Below are 22,178 nucleotides of genomic sequence, written 5' to 3' on the forward strand. Positions count from 1 at the left end.
TCTCTCTCCACTAGCTCCCTCAATGTTGGGGGCTGGATTTTCTGGGTTTTTTTGCTTATTTTTCCTAAAGCCCTCTTCTCTGGCCATAAGATGATACAAAGTTTCTGATTTCTGTAGCAGGAATTGTGAATATGTGAAAACTGTAAATTTTCCCTGACCGCCAACACTCTGGCACAAAGCCTACATTGTCTTCCAGTTTATTTAGAAAAATTAAGATAGAATTTGAATTTGTTGTACAGAAAGTCTGAAATAATTGCCAGTATAGAAGCTGGGCACACCAGAGCAATTTTTCCACTCCCAAACAGCATCTATGTAGGGGCTGGGTTAGAGGATGGTTCATATTTCTTAATTTAATTATTATTTTACTGTGTCACAATAAAGTTCAGTGACTGTATTGCTTTTCTTACGATTTACAGAAAGATCCAACATTTGCCAAGCAACTCTTCAGCAGTTTGTTTGGGGGAATTTTTCATGAGGTGGAAAAATCTAAAACTCTCTCTGAGAAAAAAGTCATCATCCAGAAGCTGCTGAAGGACTTCAATAATTTCCTTAGTACAAGCCTTTCTTACTTCCCACCATTCATTGCGTGCATCCAGGTAAATCTTAGTCTGTGACATGAAAGTAGAGGACTATAATGTCTCAGTGTGTGGTAAAACCAGTGGTACACATTACTGAAATTTAGGCAAAGATGGATGGAGTACTTCAAATATGGCCTTACGGTGGCAAAGTAGAAGGGGAGGATCACCTCCCTTGATCTGCTTGCCTCGCTCTTGTTAATGCACCCCAGGATCCCATTGGTCGTCTTAGCCATGGAGGCACACTGCTGGCTCATGGCCAACCTGTTATCCACCAGGATGCCCAGGTCCTTCTCCTCAGAGTTCCTTTCCAGCAGGTCATCCCCTAGCCTGTACTGATGCATGAGGTTATTTGTACACAGGTGGGTGCAAGACTCTATGCTTGATTTTGTTGAATCTCACGAGTGAGGTTCCTCTCCACCCATCTGTCCAATCTGTCCAGGTCTCATTGAATGGTAGCACAGCCTTTCTGAATTGTGCCAGCCATTCTTCCCAGCTACGCATCATCAGCAAACTTGTTGAGAGTGTACTTTACCCCTTCATCAGCTGTGAGAAAAATTGACAAAACTATGCAGATGTTGTGGTGCTGATATTTCCGTTTCTGGGTAGTAGCTGTCAGATGGATTGCTGTTAGCATCTCTTGCTTGTTTTTCAGCAGCCTTTTCAATTAGGTCTTCTGAGGTAGTTGTTTAGCAATCTTCACTAATGAGGGAAAGGTTTGTTTCTGCCAAAGACTGAGTTGGTGCATCACAGCTTCATCATTGAAAAGTAAACTCATGCCTTTCTGATTTGTTTCTGTGTGCTTCTGTGCTTCTAATGCTATGAGAATATGCTGGCTTGGAATAGTTTGTGAACTTCATATTCTACCCCAAGTTTTAGAAATTAAAAAAGCTTGTCCAAGTGCTGTTACATAACCACTGCTGCTGCATTTAATGTTTCATATCATCTGCGTTGATCTTAGTGCTGTATCTATCAATCTTTTTTTTTTTTTTTTTGAGTGAGATATAGTAGTTTCCTCTTTCTGTTACTGAAATCTAAATATTCTGGTGATAGATGTCTTTCATAATACAGGAGAAATATCTAGTTCAGACTAGCTTTTCAAATAGACAGGCTGCTTCTAAGTACTTGTATTTATACATCTGAGAAAGTGTAATTTGTTGTTTACTTTCTTCTGTGCAGCTGCATAAAAGGTCAAATTCTGTGGGGATATTTCTGGGCTGTCTTGGTATTTTTTGAGCCAGCATCTCACAATAGCTATCTGTTAATATTCCCTTTTGCCATACTCCCTCATTTCCATTATTTGTGTTGCACTATGCTCTCCATTACACTCTATTAAGAATGCTTTTGTGTGGGGCTACATTTTTACCTGAATAGATGGAAAATCAAAATTCAAAAAATAGGTAAGTTATCAGACAAAAATATGGACTTCATAACAGTGCCAAGAGCATCTCGTTGTCATCCCTACTGAATAAAGAAAGAACAGCAGCTCAAAGGCAAGGCTCAGCTTGTGTATTTGAGCATCCTGCATAACTGTGAGAGGAAGTCTTTTTCCCAACATGGAACAAAGTTTATATTGTTGAGAAGAGAGGGCTGGGAGAGGAAAAGAGAGCGAGCACGTGATGTGGAGGTTGCCACTTTTGTTGGCTTGGCCAGTTGGAAGCAGAGTTTCTGCTTCCTGTATGCCAACAGCATAATAAATATTGGCATGTGTGAGAAAGGCTGCCTGCTTCACTGTGCCTTTCTTGTGGTTGTTTCACTTTTGGTCTTCTACAGGTTAAATTCCCATCAGAAGAGTAACTTGATGACAAAAGGATATCCCATCTTCAGGGATAATCTTAAAGTTGTCTGTGAGGCTCTGGGGTTGGTCTTTAGGACAGATTAAAAAACAGCTGAAATACTGAGAAAGAACCTAAATCCATTCCATAAGTTTATACAGACTGTGTAGAAATCCCTAGCCTCTGAAGGACGTATCATTGTATATAAATACTTCAGCTATTAGGCTGACTTGGATGTTATTCCTCCTTATCTTGAACGTATGGTGCAAACAGAGACAGAAAACACTGTGTGTGAAGCAAAGAACATTCTCTCTGCTTTTAGAAGATAAGTGATGGTACAGTCACCACCTTTGATGTGGGATGATGTCTGTAAATTGTAAGAGTGTTCTCCAGATACACTGTTATATTTGCACAGTTCTTACACTTCTCATATGCATACTTGGTAAAGGGCTTTTAGTCTTACCTTAACACAGCTATTCTTAATTTTTTAGATTGTGCAGTTGGCATTGCATCTCTGATATAACCTCTAAGAGCTGGCAGAGGACTGATATGTGTGTATATATATGTCTTATGTCTGAAACATGTAGTTGAAATTGCCTGAATAGCATTTGAAGCATTGAGATCCCCTCATTGAGATCCACATGGTCTGTGACACAGGAAGCTACAAGAAGCTATTCGTTTTTCTCTCGTACTGAGCACAGATAGAATTGGCAGGAGTCTCAGCATTGCAAGATGTGTAATGGATATCCTTTAGCCAAATTCGTATTTATCTGTTTGCAGTATGTACAGACTGTACAAATATCTGATATATTTGTCTGTATTGGCTGCAATGACTTAAGTATTAAAAAGAAGCTTTGGGTAACCAGGAAAGTTTATCCTTATGAAAGGGTTATTCTGCAGTTGAACTGATCTTCAAAAGGGTAAAGATTTCAGAAATCCTGTCTTTAAATCAGGCAGGACTAGATGAGTACCAATAAATGAGTCTAATGAGAATCTTCAGGATGCAAAAACAGGGTAAGTGCGTGGCTTGGTTAATTAGACATTGGTGGGTAGCAAGAATATGCTGTGTACTATGTTAAGGAAGGATAGCAGCTATGTAGCAGGCGTCGCGCTATCAGCAAAAAGAGGGGAAGATTCAGACCATGACTGTGTTCATTTCTCTCCTCTTTGCCGCTTTCAGTGTGATTCTTTTTAGAGAATTGTCTGGAAGATCTGTCAGGTACTGCAGGTTGAAGTGTATGTGCAGAGCAACTGTTCCTTGTTACATCCAGTTTCCTTTTGTGAGGCAGCTTCAGTCCTCACCCTGGAGAGGCAGTGAAGTGCAGGGGTTGTTCTCTGTCCTAAGAGCAGCAACAAAGGGGGGGGGGAAAAAAAAAAAAGGGATTGCTTTTTTTTTTCTTTTTTCTTTTTTCAGAGTTGGGAACTTGTGGAAATTTTACTGCCTCTTTTCAGAGTTCACAAAAGGGATAGGTGGCTGGTCTGTGAAAGGTAGCTGTCAGCAACTATACAGTATGTATTAGACCAGGTAGACAACTTGTTTTGTCTTACAGGAGATAAGTTACAAGCACAGAGAGCTGCTGGAGCTGGATTCAGCTAACGTGAGCACGAGCTGCCTCGCAAGCCTACAGCAGCCTGTAGGCATCCTTCTTCTGGAGCACGCCCTGATGGCACTGTCCCCTGCAGAGGAGCCCCCGTCAAAGCGGATGCGTGGCAGGACGGAGCTCCCTCCAGATGTCATCAAATGGCTTGAGCTTGCAAAGTAAATTATTGCTTGAGATAAGTTACTCCTGTCAGGTTTGCCTTGTGAAGAACTGCATCTTTGTAGATCCTGGAATTTCTTTTCAGTCTTTCCCTTTGTTAGAATTCAACATGCTTTTAACTTCTTGTTGGTTAATTACTGTCTTTCTGTTAGAGTAATTAGACTTAACAGATGTTCACCCTGGCAATGCTACTACACTGCTAAAAACAAAAGCAACAAAACATCCTATCTTGCAATTGCAGGAGTTTCCAGTGTTCAGGTATTCTCCTACAAGATTAAGTTTGTCTACTTATATATGTAATGTTATTGCTGATTGAATGTAGGTTTTTTAAATTTTATTTTCAGTAGTTTATATTTGCATTGATTTACCTCTGTTCAGCTGATTAAAAGCTTTCCCTTCTCCTTGTTGATAGGCTTTACCGGTCTCTGGGAGATTATGATGTCCTTCGTGGTATTTTCACTGGTAAGATCGGGACTAAGAAAATTACACAGCAAGCATTGCTGGCAGAAGCAAAGAGTGATTATGCTGAAGCAGCTAAATGTTATGACGAGGTAAAATGACAACAAGAATGCTTAGTTTCATAAATCTTTCTCGTGGCTTAAAGCTAAGAAGCCAAAACTGAATGTTTTGAGAACGAGCGTATTGTTCAAAATGTCCTTCTGTTTTGTTTGATTGATGGTTAAGTCTGTAATGACGTGGGAACAGATGCCACAAGCAGTCACAACAGAACGGAGCAGAAAGCATGCTGCTCTTTAACTCATTGTTACAAAGCTTCATATCTGTCCTTACCTCATTGCAGCCTTCCAGTACCTAAAGGGAGCTTATTAACAGAAGGGGGGTCAACTCTTCGAAAGGGTAGGTAGCAGCAGGACAAGAGGAAATGGTTTTAAGTTTAACAAGGGAAGGATTAGGTTGGATGTCAGGAGGAAGTTCTTCACAGAGGGAGTGGTGAGATGCTGGAACAGGCTGCCCAGAGAGGCTGTGGATGCCCCGTCCCTGGAGGTGTTCAAGGCCAGATTGGATGGGGCCCTGGGTGCCTGGTCTGGTATTACATGGGGAGGTTGGTGGCCCCGCCTGTGATGGGGGGATTGGAGTTTGATGATCCTTAAGGTCCCTTCCAACCCAGGCCATTCTATGATTCTTGCCTAAGTAGACAAGTAGAACTCCATGGACATGCTACCTCTGTGAGAGCAAACTGCCTGTATTCATGGCAGATCTCAATTATTGTGGGTACAAATAAAGAAGGAACTCTTATCATTCTTTTAAAGACTTTTCAGAAATGCGGGTTTACTGAAGATGGCTATCTGAAATAAATTTTTATATAAATATTATTTCAATCCTGACTACCTTCAATTTTCTGCATTTAATATTGCTGCCACATTCTGGCAAATGGATAAATGTTTTTATGAGAGATGATCAAGTATTCTGAAGTTATTTGTGACTTGATCAAAAGCTGACATGATTTAAAACTCTGTGAACCTTCCTCTCCCTTAAATTGATTCCCTAGGCACTTTCCAAAGAAGACTGGGAAGATGGGGACCCAACTGAAGCAGAGAAAGACTTCTGGGAACTTGCATCTCTGGAATGCTATGACCACCTCACAGAGTGGAAGTCTCTGGAGTATTGTGCTACTGTTAATATTGACAGTGGTAAACCTCCAGACTTGAGCAAAACATGGAATGATCCATTTTATCAGGTGTTTACAAATTATTTTGATACTGCATTACTGTCTCTGCATGGATACAGTAATGTGATTGTGGTTGGAATTCAGTTGTGTAATTTGGATTAATTTAATTATGGAAGTTAGCAGAGATCCTTACACGTAAATATTAGAAGCAGTTACTTCTGTTATTTTTAGAATGTTTCATTTTGACCTAGAATCTATGGCTGATCATACAGTGCCAGGTTTAACTGCCACTGCTGCTGACACTTACCTGTGTTACTTCTTCTCTTGCACATCTTGAGAGTTAGCAGATCACTGGTACAGAGACTCACAGTATTTACTGAGTACTTCCAGAGCCTATCAGAAAAGGCTGCCTTTGATCTGTTTGCAAATTGAAATGCATCTTCAGGGAATTTAAGAAAACAGTTGAAAATATTATCATATATTTTATCCGCCACAGATAAGAAAAAGTTGATCATCTAATAGTCGGTGCCTAGAAATAAAGCCTATGTTTTCACCTTCCAGGAGACATATCTGCCCTATATAATACGCAGTAAGTTGAAGCTACTGCTCAATGGGGAAAATGACCAGACTTTGCTGACTTTCATTGACGAGGCAATGAAGACAGAACAGAAGAAAGCTCTGATAGAAATGCATTACAGCCAAGAGCTTAGTCTACTTTACATCCTGCAAGATGATTTTGACAGAGCCAAATATTACATTTGCAATGGCATGCAGATCTTCATGCAGGTAAAAATCACTGCTGCTCTTGATGTGATTTTTCTGTATAAACGTAAGGAACAGTGAAACTTGTTGCTGTTGCTGCTACTAGATTATATGCTTCTATACTTGCTTAAAGCAGACCCATTGTCAGGTTATAAGTCTATTAAATAACTCACAAAAGATTTGATTGTAGAGCATATTCTATAGTAGCATAAGATGAATAGTTTGCAGAGCACTGAATAGACCATGTTGTAAATTCTGTATATGAGATCTTTTATTGTGTCCTTTGCCTTTCAGAGCTATTCCAGTATTGATACTTTGTTATACCAAAGTCGAATGAGCAAACTGCAGTCTGTACAAGCTTTGACAGAAATACAGGATTTCATCAATTTTATGACCAAAACAAGTAAATATATATTAAGTTTATTTTGTTTCCATTGTATTGAATAGTTCTGATTTTCTGAACTTGTAATTTGTCTCCACGCTCAGAGGACTGAGCTCCTGTTTGAGGGAGCATGGGTCTGGAATTACTTTGTACTGTCTTCTTGACAGAGAACTATTGTAGTTGTGTAAGATAGGCTTCAAGGTAATTTGGTGTTCTTTTGCAAAGCTTTATTAGCCTAGCTGTTGTCATAAAAGTATCTCTTTAAATGAGGAAGTAATGAACTAAGGTTTTTGTTGGTGTCACTTCTGGTAGCAAAGCAGTTAGCAGGGGTAAAAGATAGATGAAATATGTCATTTATAGCTACTGTGGTTGGCATGAAATATTAATTCATGCATATAAATATAATTATATATTAAATTAACAGTTCCACTGTATTCCAGCATACTTCCATATTGAAGTAGCTAGTGCTGGTGGTCTGCAGTGACAGCTGACCTTGATGTCCGTGTTGAATCTTCTGTGCTGCAGCAATAACCAAAAATATCAGCACAAAATAACGCATTTAACGCAAATTCAAAAATGCAACTGCACTTTTGGGGTTTGATTATTACATTTTGTGTGGGTCTAGGGCCTTTTTCATGGTGTTTGGATCTAGATGCTTTTAAAGTATTCCATGTTGATTTCTAGGTAACTTAACTTCACGGGCTAAGTCCCTGAAGAGACTTCTCAGAACTTGGACAAGCAGATATCCAGATGCTAAAATGGATCCTATGAACATCTGGGATGATATCATTACAAATCGGTAAGATGAGATTTTCTGTGAGCATAAATTCTGTGTGACTGTTGACTTCTGAGAGATGCTTTTTCTAACACAGCTTGTTTACAAGGAGGGTGACATAGATCCAGTGTATTCCTTTTCTTTTAAGTGATCTTATCAGCTTTATAATGGGTTGCTTTTTGTGAGACTAACTCATGATGGGAAAAAAAAAAGGAGTTTCAGAAGCAGATGGAGAATAAACAATGCTTTGATAAGGAAACAAGTGTTACTTAAGGCATTTTTTTGCATTAGCAACTACATACACAGTACAAAAATGCTGACAAGAAGTCAAGCTGTCCCTCTTCAGCAGCTCTCAAACACACCCGCATGTAGTTGAGTAGGTTAGCTGTATTTAACTCAATATATCACCACCCAAAGGGCTCATACGTTATGGATAAAAATGCTTACGTACTCTGTGGTCAGTGTTAAAGTTGGGGAGCGTGCAAGAGAAGATCAGCCTTATCACACTGCATACTTCTGATGTTTATAGGAGGGTTAATGACCACTGCAGTGATCAAGGCAGTAATCTGCTGCACAACTGATGCTAGAAAGAACAAAGTTTCTCTAGAGGCTGTTGTGGATTAGCTCCAAAGAAACGAGTGTGTTTTCACATCTGAACGTTCTCTGTTCTCTCCATGGTATTCATCTCCATGCCAATCCAGTCTTCCTGTGCAGATTTAGTTTTTCACTTTTTGTGGAGACAGTTTATTTAACAGCTCTTCTGATACCCTCTGGGCACTAATTTACTGTCTCTTGGGCTCAGGAAAGCATGGATATGGAAACAGCTTATATTAGTTAAATATGAAGAAGAATACATGGAGTAGTGCTCTGCTTTACAAAGTCTCAAAACATTTGATTTGCATGGTTGTCAGTGTCTTAAACAGTTCTATGTGCTGTTAGAAATAATTTGCCACAAATTAGATAGAAAAGATGTGCCTTTATTCAATGCCAAGGCCTGCTCCTGACTGAAGTAGTGATTGGACAAGAATGGCCTCAAGTTGCTCCAGAGGAGGTTCAGGTTGGATATTAGGAAACATTTCTTCTTTGGAAGAGTGGTCAGTGGCACAGGCTGCCCAGGGAGGTGGGGGAGTCAGTCACTGTCCCTGGAGGTGATCGAGAAACGTGGAGATGTGGTATTAAGAGACACGTCTTAGTGGGGAAACGGTAGTGGTAGCTGGATGATTGAACTGGATTATCTTGGAGGTCTTTTCCAACCCTTGTGATTCTGTAATTTTTTTCCTGCACTGAGTAACAGCCTACATGATGAGAGATGCTATTGAATTAGATTGGATTAATTGTAGAATTAAAAGGAGTTAGCACTGGTTCACGCAATTCTGTTTTAAGAATCTGAGTACAGTCACTACTTTTTTTTTTTCTTCTGCAATGTAGATTTTAAAGTGCCTTGTTTACATGTCTCAGCATTGTATATACTGAATTCCTGCTTTGCATGAAACACAACCTGGCACACTTGGAACTGAAGCTATGGCTAGGTGAACTTGGAGGTGGTTGTAGCTATGCTTAAAAGAACAAACCAACAGAAGATCCCACTCTATTATGAATGTTTTCTGCTACTTAATCTCATTGATTAAAGATCCTGGAATGCTCTCAGGGTCAACCTGTCCCTGGTTGTTACGTTGAGACTCCTTGTAGAGTACGTTTATCCTTTACTAAATGTGAAATTACTATAATTTGCCATTCCTTCTTAGCTTTTTTTCTCTTACTGTCAAAGTTCAATGCTTTGGGACATATATTCCCTTGCCTGGGTGTCAGAGTGATTTGTGCTCTTGTCATTGTGCAGGTGCTTCTTTCTTGATAAGCTGCAAGAGAAATTTCTCTGTGATCAGGCCAATGATAGTATGGAGGTGGATGAAGAAAGTGGTGTTGGAGACCAAATGGAAGTAGATCAACAGGATGAAGACATTCACTCAATGATTAGAAGCTGCAAATTTAACATGAAACTGAAGATGATAGAAAGTGCCAGGAAACAGGTGCCTACTGTCTGCTAGCTTCCAGTTTTGTGAGAAAATACGAACTGAAAACATCCTAAGTCTGCTGATGTGCATTTTTGCAAGGGCAGAGCTTGTCTCTGCTTGATCCTGTTGTCCAGGTCATCTTGAAAGCTCAAGAAATTCAGCTCTTCAGAGAGAGAAAACAGATAAAAGTTAATTAAAAACTTGATGATAATATGTCATTACTGGAAATGTGCCTGAAGGCCCCTTTGATCCACAGATGGTTTCTGACGCTGAAGTGCAGATAAAGTATCTTAGTCATTAATGGATAGGATGCTTGTTGCCAAACAATATGCTCTCTTATTTACAAACAATCTCTTCTATACAGGAACACAAACTAAATTCAGATTGACTCAATATCATTCACTTCAGTCAAGAATGGTAAAACATTCAGGGATTTATTTTCATTGTGGTTTTCATTAATATTATGATTAGATATTGGGGCTAGCATTTATATAAAAAGCTAAAGCTGACTGACTTAGAAATTTTGTTTTGGATCTGACTTCTACAATTACTTTGGTATTTCAAGCTTGAGACAAGACCAGAAATATTCAAGTCCAAGTCTCCCTGTTCTTCGGAGATCCTGCAAAAATCTACAGTCAGTGTCAGGGTTGATTTTAAACACTGTAAATGGCCAAATATAACAGCAGTGCTCTGCAGGCTGTTCATTCCTGAAGGAAAAAAATAAAACAATAAGGTATCATTTAGTGTTACTATAGGAAAGTTTCATCCAGTCACAGGCATAATACGTAAGCAATGTGCTTGATTATAAACTGAGTTGCACTATCCATATGTGTTTGTGCTGCAGAACAGTTAATATCTATTTCATTATGCAGGTAAAATTATTTTAATTTTCTCAGTTTTTCCCAACCTCTGTGCTTTTTTCCTTTTCAAATTTCTCCATTAGCACAAATCTGTTTTTTCAGTATGACACCAATCAAGCAGCTGCCCTCTCTTCACAGAGTCATGGAATCTTTAGAGTTGGAGGGGACTTCTGAGGGCCATCTAATCTAATGAACAGGAACTCCACAGCTAGATCAAGTTGCTCAGGGACTTAATTCACCCTTGCCTTGAAAGTCTGCAGGGATGGGGCATCAACCACATCTTACCATAGCTTTGCTTATTTTAATGAAATCCTCCCATCTCTTAATCCGATTACAGAAAGATTTTCTTTTCAGACATGTTATTTGAAAAATCTGTCTTACTCTGAATACAGAACAGCTTCTCCGTTGCCAAGAAGCTTCTGAAGGACCTGCGCAGAGAGGCCAAAACGAGGGAGGACTGGCTGGTGAGGTGGAACTGTGCCTACTGCCGCTTCGTGCATAGCTGCAGCCAGAGCCAGAGTTGTCCTGAACGAGTGCTTTCTGTGTTAAAAACCATCTCCCTACTTGGTAACACGCTTTGCTTTGCTTTGTTTATTATACAAAGCTGCTTTGTTGTCAAATTGCTGACTTTGTTTTTGAACTCCAACAGAAGATACCAAGTCAGACTACCTTAACGAGAACATAATGGCCTTCCGAAACCAGAATCTTCTGCTGGGTACTACGTACCACATCATGGCCAACACTCTTAGTCAGGATCCAAAATGCTTTGAGCAAATAGAGGAACAAAAAGCTGGGAAAATATTGGAACTGTTGGGAGAAAGTTCTGAGAGTCCTGAAAAGGTAAAAGGAGGGCAGAGGGGGAAGATTTTTGGTATTTCAGTGTAGTGTTCCTGTGCAGGGAAGGATATGGATCGATATAGAGAATATCAAACCCTGCTATTAGCACTGATATCTGCAGGAAAAGCAGCTGTGGAGGTGAGGGCTGTCTGTGGCTGCTGTTCTGGCTGTTTTTTGCTCTCTTGATGTTCTGCATCACTGCAGCCATTTCAGTTGGGTGGGAGAACATTCTTGCATTCCTCCATTCCTGTATTTTGTTTGGAAGAGAAAGACATACTGAGTGCACCCACGTGACAATGGTAAGAGAAAGTTGAGAACACAAAACTCAAAAGAATACTTCTATTTCCTCTTGGCATTTCTGAGCTGCTTTTTGCTGTCAGACTATCTTATCTCATAAAGAGATCTTTATAGTACTGATAACAATACTTTTATGCTTACTTCATTTGAATAGTTCTAGTGATAAAGGGAAGAGGGTTTTCATTTTGAAGCAGAACATATGCCATCTTTGCGTCTCTTAGAGAAGTGCACATTTGAAGATCACAGTGGTGGACTGCGCTGCATCTCAAGTCGTATTGGTCTGTCCTTTGGTCTGCCAAATTGTGCTAAGTAAGAATTTAAAGTACTGTGGCTGACTTATTTCTGTTAATTCCTAAAGCCACCATACGGAGTCTTAGATATGAACCATGTCAGTATAAAGCAGCAAAAATCAACTCTTCGTTTGTGGCTTTAATGGTAGTTGAAGAAAAGTGGATAAAAACAAGGTTCCTTTCAGTTAGATTCTCATTTCTCATGTTTGTAGAAGCTCAAGCAGAAGTTTAAACTTCATTTGCTAGGTAATTATTAAAAGCATTCTTTGTGAGGAAACCTGAAGGATGAGTGTAAAAGCTTTCTTTTGTGTCAGATGAATCAGATTGGGATATCAGATATTTCTACTAAAGATGAGACTGAAGAGTGTAGCCTTATCTCATATTAACATGAAGCAGTACTCTGACCCTGGCAGTGTCCCTCTCTCCACCTGAAGAGCAAGCTGCTTAATTTCAGATATGGCATTTTTCAGTTGTTCTTACTTTTTCTCCACCCTTTTTATATATCATTTAATAGCTGCAGTGCCTGAGGTGGTTAAGCTTGCCAGCAGCATGAGGATGTGTGCATTTGATTTAAAACATTCATTTGTAGTAAAGAATCTTGCAAAATCCTTCATTACATGAGCTGTGTTAGAAAAGTATGATCAATGTGATATATACATATTTATATATTTTTTCCCCTTATGGTTAAATTTCAGATATTAGCAGGTCTGAACAAGAGAGCTTTTCAGTGTTTCAGCAGCGCTGCAAGGAAGTCTGAAGAAGAAGTGCAGTCCCTCTCCATGGAACACGTTGACGTGAAGGGAGTTATTGATGCATATATGACTTTGGTTGGTTTCTGTGACCAGCATCTGCGCAAGGAAGAAGAAGGCTCACTTGGTTAGTTGGGGTTTCCCCTGAGCACGTGAGATGGATTTATCTCTCTTTGGCTCATTTGTGAGCTTTAGTGATACCCAGGAGGAGATCTTCCTGAGCAATGCAGCTTGGGTTTAAATGGAACACTTTGTCCTCCAATCGAACAGTATTGGTAGTCCTATTGTTTGTTCTTTTTTCCCCACTGCAACTGCTAGCTTTGGTGCTAGTGAACCTCTTGTAATCTCCCTCTGGTGAGATATATATCATATCCAGCAGATGGTTCCCTTGTTCCTTCTCAGACCACACCACCAGTTCTGTACTTAAAGTAGGCTGGTTACCAGAGGTGATGCAGCTTTCCCATGAAGTTAATCCTTACCATCCCCAAGTTGGTGGTTTGCACAGCTCAAACAGATGAGAAGGAGAACAAAGTAAAAATACAAAATGCACCGGGAGAAAAAATGCTGAATAGTGGAGAAGAATGTTCCAGATGATCAAAGCCATGAAGCAAGAGATGGTGTTTCTGATAACTTTTGTTTAATATCTCTTGGCAGAAATTAACACTGCAGATCTGCAGCTATTCCCAGCTATTGTGGTGGAGAAAATGATAAAAGCTTTGAAACTGAACTCCAGAGAAGCCAGGCTGAGGTTTCCTCGACTGCTACAAATAATTGAAAGATATCCAGCAGAGACACTGGGTCTGGTGACACGAGAGGTGAGTTGCTTCCATTCTCCTGGCAGCCAGTGTTGCTGTAAATGGAATTTAAAATATGGGAGGTGGGGGTTGGATGGACAGAGAGGTTATGCTGGTGAATTTTGCTGCAAGTGAACCAGATAAATTTTATCTTTGTTCCTTGTTCTTCTCTGGCTTGTTGAGTGTAATTAATATGGTCACAAGCTTTTTAAAGTTGAATTTTTTGTCATTGTACTGATTCCAAATATTAGTTTGAGAGCTGCTGGTAAAGTGATTTTTTTTTTTTTTTTTTTTTTTTTTTTTTTTTTTTTCTTCTGAACCATCTGCATGGGCTGATAAAATTGGATTGGATTAAGAGAGTTGTCTGTAGGCTTTCCCCCTACATGCAGGAAACCACCAGCCTCTCCACTTGTTTTCCACTTCTCCCATCTCTCTCTGTCCTGCTTCATTGCAGAGCTTTACTGCAGCTTCATGTCATTTGTATTTCCCACTTCCTCCCTTCCATTTCCTGTTCCTTTATTGCAGCTGGATGCCAGGATGTCATGTGCCTTTCCTTCTGTGTCATGGCACAGATAAGCTGAGCTCTCTTTGGCTTGCACCTGCTCCTGTCTTGGCTTGCCTGTGTTTTCAAGCCTGTTTCATCATGCTGGTGCTCAGAGTGCTTCCTCTGCCCTGTCAGAGGGAAAACTTTAAGTGTGAGAGTGGCAGAAATATGGCATACTTACCTCAAGAGACCAAAAACATAGCAAACATGGCTGAAGTGGACACAGTGTGGCTACAGTGGAACTCTGGTGGTAAACCAGAACCCGATTCCTGCCCCAGCCAATAAACCTCACAAGAGAAGTTCTTTGGGTGTTTTTGTCCTCACCTCTCTTTCAGTGCAGTCAATTCTGGCAATTCATTAAACTTAAACTCCATTAGAAAGGTAGGAAGCGATGAGGCGGAAAGAGGAGTCAGAGTCCATCCTGTTGTCATCGCAAGCAAAGAGAATGTAGTATTCATTTCAAAATTGATGTGAGCCTTTGCAATGGGACACCTATGTGGTAGTAGCAGTAGTTGTAGTAATGAAGCTCTGCTTCAGTGGGAGATGTTTTGTGAAGGTAGTTGATGTTCTCTGTTTTACTTTTGTGTTTGTCTGTCAAGCTGGGACACGGAGCAATTTTGGTTGTTTGCTCTGTTTGGTAGCCATAAGGATGACCAGCATTGAAAGCAGTGTCTGTTTTGCAGCTTTCTTCAGTTCCCTGCTGGCAGTTCATCGGTTGGATTAGCCAGATGATGGCACTCCTTGACAAGGATGAAGCAGTGGCTGTGCAGCACACTGTTGAAGAGATCGCAGATACCTACCCGCAGGCAATCATCTACCCGTTCATGATCAGCAGTGAGAGTTTCTGCTTCAAAGATACCGCAGCAGGCTGTAAGAACAAGGAGTTCGTAGCAAGGTGAATCTGTGATCAGCAGTTCTTTGTGTATTTTGGATGCAGGTGTGGATGGGTTTGTTTTAAAGAAACTGTTTCCTTCAGGAAGCATGAGAGAGGCATTAGGGGGCAGTCCCACACACACTGTGCTTTGATTCAAAGGCATAGGGAAAATCAGTGCATGAACTCACTCAGCATTAGACACGCTCAGGTAGGCAGCCTGATTGCTTACAGCAGTACTGAGTACATGGAGTCCCCAGACTGTGGGAAGTTGGAAGATTGCGGAGAAGGAACTCCTTTCTCCTGGGAGCTCTGTGTTAGTCGAAAGTTTCTTCTTCCTTTTCCTGCTCTGCTGAGGCTGAAGGGAAACCTGGTGCATGATTATATTCCTGCTGCAGTAGATTTCACAGCAGTGACAGCCAAAACCCATCAGGGATGGAGACAGAGCTGGCTTGGACACTTTGAGTCTTTGTAACACCAGGAGAGAGAGCAGGGATGTTTGAATAGAATAAAGGCTCTCACCAGATTTCAGAGATTGACAGTGAAATGGGTGAACATTATCTTCTGGGAAACAGCAGCTTTCCATTGGTTTCTTCTCCGCTTGCTCAGTGCACAGTACGAGCCTTCAAGCCCTACCTTCCCCACCTTGCCATGCAATAAAACCTAAATTAATCCCCAGGCGAAAGTCAGCTTGTGTCACACAGTGCTGTAGAACTGCTACAACAATTTTAGGTGTTTCCATTGCATTTTCTCAAATTTCTGATGTATTTGCTGAAAATCTTAGTGTGAAACTAGAAGGGAAAGGCTTGTGCTTCACAAACTTTATTGTCCTTGAATAATTGTCCTGACAGGTCTTGTTAAATGCCAGTTTCTGTTGTAAGAGTGCTAACCACTACCCCACCAAGTGGCAGATTTTTATAGCAGGGCACTTAATTACCAAGAAATTAGGAGCAGCACAGTGAGGACAGCCAATAATTAACACTTATACAGCCCAGGAGAATTGAGTCGTCCTCATTTGTGCCCGCTCCTCCCCCCAAATAGCATTACTCAATTAGTGGATATAGCAGCTGCTGTGTATCATGGCTTATTGGCAGGCTAGGTGATGGTAGTTTCTGCTGAGTTGTGATGCAGTTCTTTCTTTTAAAGCATCAAGAACAAGTTGGACAGAGGAGGAGTAGTTCAAGATTTTATTCACTCCCTGGAACAGCTCTCTAATCCTGTAATGCTTTTTAAGGTAAAGTGTATTACTGCTTTCCGCCTTCTTTCCCCACACTGTGCTTAGGAAAGAAAGTGCAGGGTGGAGATGCTACAGCTGCAGGAAGTGGTTCTCCCCATAAGACTGGCACCGATGCTAGGGTGCACTGTGAGCTTTTCCTCATGCTGCTCCCCATTCCTTCTGCCAGCTGACTGCTTTGCAGTCATCCTCCTCAGCTTTCTCTTTCTGGGGTCTTTGTGCTGCCCCACAGTCAGTCCTGCTTCATTGTTCCCAAACTGTTATGTTTTAAGAGTTAGTGTTTATGGGCATTACAGTTTCTGTCTGCTGGGGTCCTTATGCCCTTTGCATGCTCACTGCTGAATGCCCCTGCCTGCATTGTGAACCTGCTGTGTCAAGAACTCTCTCGTTTAGTGTTTGATCTGACTGCTGGCCCTATGGGGGCTTTCTTAATTTGTACCAGACACTGTGGTAATAAACATCGTTATGTTAGAAAGTAGAGACGTTTTTCTCAAGAAACAGGAGAGGAGAATGTTTGCACAGACTTTTGCTTGCTTATCTGACGTTCAGAAGACATGTTAATTGACCGTTAGTACACGCAGTAACCCAAGTGCAATCTGAACCAATTACCAATAAGTTTTTGTCAGCACTCATCTGATTCCTTCTGCTTTCAGGACTGGGTTGAGGATGTCAGAAATGAACTTGTAAAAACTCAGAGGAATAAAATTAAACTTAAGGAAATGTATGAAGGAATGTACAAGAATTTGGGAGATGTGAAGACTCCTGGCCTTGGATGGCTGAGGAAACAGTTTGTTCAGGTACGCATGGTGACTGAATAGCACTGGCACTGTGTGCTTCTGTAAAAGGCTCTAAAAGTCAAAGGAGAGGAGCCAGATCACAGCTTCCACATGTGCAGCAGGACTAGGTGAAGCAAGAGATGGAGTTTAGGACTTGAGGATTTCATTGTTGGGAGCTATGGAGCTGGAATGGCTCAGCTTTCCCTCATGACCACCCCACAGGCTTTGTGGTCCCGCTGCCTGCCCCGGGTCCTCAGCCAGGGATTCTCTGTGATCATGAGCAGAGATCTGGAATTACAGAAAGGATTTTGCAAAATGAATTGAGATCTAGAATAGTGAGAGTTGGTGTAAAGAAGAAAAAAAAAAAAAAAAAAAAGTGATGTGTGAAGAAGAAGAAAACACAAACCCAAGTCTAATTTGCAGGTAAATTGTTTGGATCTGAGCTGATTTGATTATTGCAACTCAAGAGCAAGCTCTTGATTTGTGATAGTTCTGTGGAAACATCAGCTGTGAAGAGTCAAGAGCCAGCAGGAAAGCTTAATGAGTGTAAGTTGTTGTTAAGACAAACTATTGATCTATCCATTCACATAGCAGCCTTATCAGACCCACAACTTCACAGAATCATTGAATCCTTAGATTTGGAAGGGATCTTTAAAGATCATCTAGTCCAACTCCAGCAATGAACAGGACAATTGGCCTTTGTCCTGTTTTTGACCCTTATGCTTTTCTCATCTGGAAGAACTCCACTATTGGCATCAGAAGTCCTTGATTAAACTGCCACAGTTAAGAAGTCACATCTATGAATGGCTTATTGAGGGAATGTGTGAATAATTGTATTTTGGGAGCCAGGAGATAAGACCACACGTCTTGTAGCTTAAGGTGTGCTTTGAAAACAAGAGGGAATGGGAGGTACTGTCCCAGATTCTGCTGAGAGTGAAAATGTTCTGGGTCAGTTCAGTAGTCTCTTGGACTAGGTAGGAGTTGGACTTGATGATCTTCTGGGCCTCTTCCAACTCTGGATATTCTGTGATTCTCTAAGTGTAACAAGCAGCATTATTGATATGCTGACCCAGAATCCAGCTGTAGCTGGAAGAGGGAAAGAGGGATAGGCTTCTGGTTTAGACATAGCAAAAAGGTTTGTGGTCCAATTCTGTGGAGCTCTGATATCATCGGGGTTGGGAACTGTCAGCATTTCTGTTGCTAGCAGCTGGTGGGGGTCTATGAAACAGGCATTGTAAGGGTTCTGACAGGATAGAAATTGATGGAGGAAAAGATTTGGAGCAGGAGAAAGATGGAAATGTTTCAGGAGGACAGATGAAACTGTGTGTCTGGATGGGAAGATACTGTTGTAGTGTTCCTGGGGAGTTCCAAGCACTGTCCTAATGGATTCATGTCTGTGAATGAACCTCAGGCTTTTGGGAAGGATTTTGACAGTCATTTTGGAAAAGGTGGTTCAAAGCTGTTGAATATGAAGGCCAGCGATTTTAATGAGATCACAACATCTCTTCTCACAAAAATGAACAAAACCCATAAAGAACCTGCAAACCTGAAAGAGTGTTCACCATGGATGAGTGAATTCAGAGCTGAGTTCTTGAGGAATGAGCTGGAGGTCCCTGGTAAGTTCCCTTTCAGTGGTGATGTTGGAAATGTCTCATCCAAGAAAGCTGCTGCTTCTGACTCTGCTGCTTATGTTGGCTGTGTGGCCCTTCGTTCTCGCCTTACACAGAGGTATTCTGAAATAACTGTTACTCAATCTCTTAAATCTGTTCTTCCGATTTAAAAAAAAAAAAAAAAAACTATCCAAAATCACATCTCTAACCTAAAGCATTCTTTTAAAGGCGTGATTCCAGGAAAATCTGAGGGTTAGATCTAATATATGCTTAATTCAAATTCAGCAAGGATGTTTCCTCTCAAACTATTAAGATTTGAAAATCTAACTGCTAAAGAAGGGAAGACTACTGGTAATTTGAAGATAAAAATGTGTAATGAAAATGGGTTTTTATGTATTTTCATATATTTTCTTGAAAGATATAATTTTGTCAATTTAACAAAATATTTAGAAGAGTTTTTTTCTATTATTAAACACACTTTAAAAAATACTGCTGATACTATTGAAAATCAAACTGTGTCAATTTTTCCTTTCCTCATCCCCACCCCCCCACAGGTCAGTACGATGGGAAGGGAAAACCTCTGCCAGAGTACCATGTGAAGATCTCTGGGTTTGATGAACGGGTATGTTGGTGAGCTCGAGTTCAAGTTCTGGTGTTATGCACCTGTGGCCCTATTCGGTCTGGAGAATTTGACAATAGAAAGGTGGTTGCTGTGTACACATCTTGGAGCACTTAAGTGCTTTTTTGCAGAACTTTCTTCGGTCTTTGAGTAGTAATTGAGCAACTTCATTGTGCCATCTGGGAACGCCAGAGAGGCTTAATTTCAGTAGCGATTCTGTCAGACCAAATCTTGTGTCACAAATACTTGTTTTTTCCTGTCTTCCAAGATAATGGTATTGGAATCCTTGAGGAAACCCAAGCGCATAACAATCCGAGGCAGCGATGAGCAGGAGCATCCTTTTCTTGTCAAAGGTGGAGAAGACCTGCGACAAGACCAACGCGTTGAGCAGCTGTTTGATGTAATGAACATCGTCCTTTCCCGAGACGCTGCCTGCAGCCAAAGGAATATGCAGTTGAAAACTTACCAGGTCATCCCCATGACCACAAGGTAGGATTTTATCTTGAAGGGGCAGAAATTCTTATAATAACATCTGTTGTTGCAATGTTGGAAAGTACGGTCTTTGTGTGCCAGATTCTGGTTCAGGAGTGTTTTGGGTCTTGGCTTGCTTTTGTATTTATTTTTTTCCTTTTGAAACTGCTTTGTCTGGAAACTATATCTCAGAGTATATTTAAATTGGCAGCTTTCTTCAGTCTTTTAGCAGACACTAGAATGCATTGCTTCCAATTCTGTGTTGTTCTGACTCTAAGCTACTTGTTCATGTCTCTGATTACTTTTGTTCCAGGCTGGGACTCATCAAGTGGCTGGAAAATACCTGTACTTTGAAAGAATTCCTGAGGAACAGCATGACTGAAGAGGAATACACCAACTATAACAGGTGATGTTTGGCTTTGCTGTCTCTTCTAAAGGGATTCCTGCTAATGGATTCATTGTGATACTGACCATCTTGTGGCCTCTTGTTTCCTTTATTTAAAGAAAAGAAAAAAAAGTACCTATAAGCAAGGAGGCACTCTGTACTTCCTGACCCAAATTAGTAATTAGCAACTGTTTGTTTAATGAGTACCGCTGTACCTGGAATATCCTCCACCCAGCTTGTTTAAACAAGAGGCTTATAATCGTGTGTGACGTTGTTATCATCACCATTTCCTTATCAGCAGATTGATTTTTTACAAGCGAAGGATTTTGATCTCCTGATTTGATCAGGCAGGAAATGGACGTCAGTCAGCAAGGGGAGGAGAGGAGATGGGGGAGCAGAGACAGACCTGTTCAGAGGCTGCATTCAGCAGTGAGTCCAGGATGGAGGAAATTGGCAGATATGCAAAACACAGCTGTGAAAGAACATTGTCTCTGGCTGTGTACAAAGGCTGGATGTGAATAAGTGAGCTTTATGTCTCCTGCTTGTAATCAAGGGATGAATATTTGTAAAATGGGTTGATTTAAGCATGTCAGCCTGGAAGTTTCTATATATTCAATTTCTGTCCTGGAATTTAGAAATGTGGTTTCATTTACTGACTTCTTTCCTTAGTGCATGCTCTCTGTTTGGGCATGTCCAAGAGTTGTCATCAATTATTTTTACTAGTTCTCCTTCTTACTGGAGGAAGTTCCAGTGTGCAGGTTGGGCTGCAAAGAGCCTTTGTTTCTATAGTTGATTTTTGACTGAGCGTTTAGGAATTACTACAGTTCCCTCATCACTGGTATCTAGTTTGTTTCAGTGAGCAACAGCGTTAATGTTGATCCCACTTCAATTACTGAAAGAGGAAGGGGACTTGCTTGGAAGCTTCTCATGAGGGGAGGTTTCTAATACTCTAAATGTAGATCATCTGTATCTTTCTAAAAAACAGTTGATGATTTATCACACACAGAGTTTTGTTACTGTGTATGGACTTGAAACTCTTCAGCTGAATCAGTTAGGACACTTGTACTGAGCTGTGGATGAACAGCAGCACTCCTAAAGGAGGACTCTGAAATTCTTACAGGCAGTATTTCAGTTGGAGCGAGGGTGAATAAATTCCTGAAGTTTTCAAGTCTTTTGTCCAAAGTGATGGGCTGCTCAGTCTATAAATGACAAATATTTCCTAAATGGAAAGGATCTCTATACCTCAGAATATGGCTGGCAGGTTTAGTGGGCATGATGGTGACGGGCTGATGGTTGGAAAAGACTACTGAGCTCATCTAGTTCAACCTTATTGTTCTGGAGGGAGAACAGATGGCTGTTCAACTCAGTTGTTGTTTCTGTAGAACAGACCAGTTCTACAGCAGTTTAATGGCTAGCATAATAATGTATGCAGATAAGATGAGAGGGGGAAAAAAAAGTTGTAGGTAGTGTAACTAATGAAGTCTGGATTAATACTTAAGTCCTCCAAGTTCCCTTTCCTTCCCTCCTATACATGCTGAAAAGATAACGGACTGCCTTCTGCACTCCTTATCTGCTTGGATGGACAAAAAACAGTGTTATGGGGCAGGCAGCATAATGCCTCTCAGGTGGATAAGACATCATGGTAAAAACATTTTTTCTTCCCTGGAGAGGTTATTTTAGGTCTTTCTTCTTAAGGCAGCTTCTGATTTTTAGGGCACCTGTTGGAAATCGATGTCTTTGAGACATTAATGCCTAATCTTCCATTAAATATGACTGAAATGCATTCAGAACCTGTGGGGAAGGAGATGGATGGATCAACACGTGCACTGACTGCATATGCATCATTTTCATAGCAAGGATAGAATTAATACAGGTTACAGCTCCCATGCTATATCCCCTGGCTTGTAGCAGTACACGCTCAATCTGCAGATATTCAGGTACAGAATTGGTAAGATAATGCAGAGAAATCAACCTTATCATTTTTTCTTTTTTTCCTTCCTATGTCCACAGCCGAAAAGGACCTCGTGCTGCCTATAATGACTGGCTGTCCAAAATGGGTGGGAAGGCACAAGGCTTATCTCGATACTCTGCTATGTACAAGTAAGTTTTAGGACAACTGCATGTAAAGTATACAGACCATGCACACATACACACAATTGTAGGACAGCCAGGA

General features: G+C 40.7%; 1 protein-coding gene across 1 annotated transcript in view; it reads left to right on the plus strand.

Moving 5' to 3' along the window:
• PRKDC (protein kinase, DNA-activated, catalytic subunit) overlaps positions 1-22,178 on the plus strand; it is a gene marked incomplete at both ends in the record, with an annotated part of 81,407 nt that overhangs the window by 55,098 nt on the left and 4,131 nt on the right. The window contains 20 exons of the mRNA XM_079533068.1: positions 417-596; positions 3,901-4,109; positions 4,523-4,661; positions 5,618-5,806; positions 6,299-6,523; positions 6,794-6,902; positions 7,566-7,680; positions 9,494-9,683; positions 10,921-11,095; positions 11,178-11,368; positions 12,648-12,828; positions 13,356-13,516; positions 14,723-14,934; positions 16,057-16,144; positions 16,798-16,941; positions 18,332-18,536; positions 19,085-19,152; positions 19,418-19,638; positions 19,934-20,026; positions 22,016-22,105. Of these exons, the coding sequence (XP_079389194.1) occupies positions 417-596; positions 3,901-4,109; positions 4,523-4,661; positions 5,618-5,806; positions 6,299-6,523; positions 6,794-6,902; positions 7,566-7,680; positions 9,494-9,683; positions 10,921-11,095; positions 11,178-11,368; positions 12,648-12,828; positions 13,356-13,516; positions 14,723-14,934; positions 16,057-16,144; positions 16,798-16,941; positions 18,332-18,536; positions 19,085-19,152; positions 19,418-19,638; positions 19,934-20,026; positions 22,016-22,105 (3,185 nt within the window). The remainder of the gene's footprint in view (positions 1-416; positions 597-3,900; positions 4,110-4,522; positions 4,662-5,617; positions 5,807-6,298; positions 6,524-6,793; positions 6,903-7,565; positions 7,681-9,493; positions 9,684-10,920; positions 11,096-11,177; positions 11,369-12,647; positions 12,829-13,355; positions 13,517-14,722; positions 14,935-16,056; positions 16,145-16,797; positions 16,942-18,331; positions 18,537-19,084; positions 19,153-19,417; positions 19,639-19,933; positions 20,027-22,015; positions 22,106-22,178) is intronic.

The sequence above is a fragment of the Tetrao urogallus genome, assembly GCF_951394365.1.
Source record: "Tetrao urogallus genome assembly, chromosome: 3".
Taxonomy (NCBI): Eukaryota; Metazoa; Chordata; class Aves; order Galliformes; family Phasianidae; genus Tetrao; species Tetrao urogallus.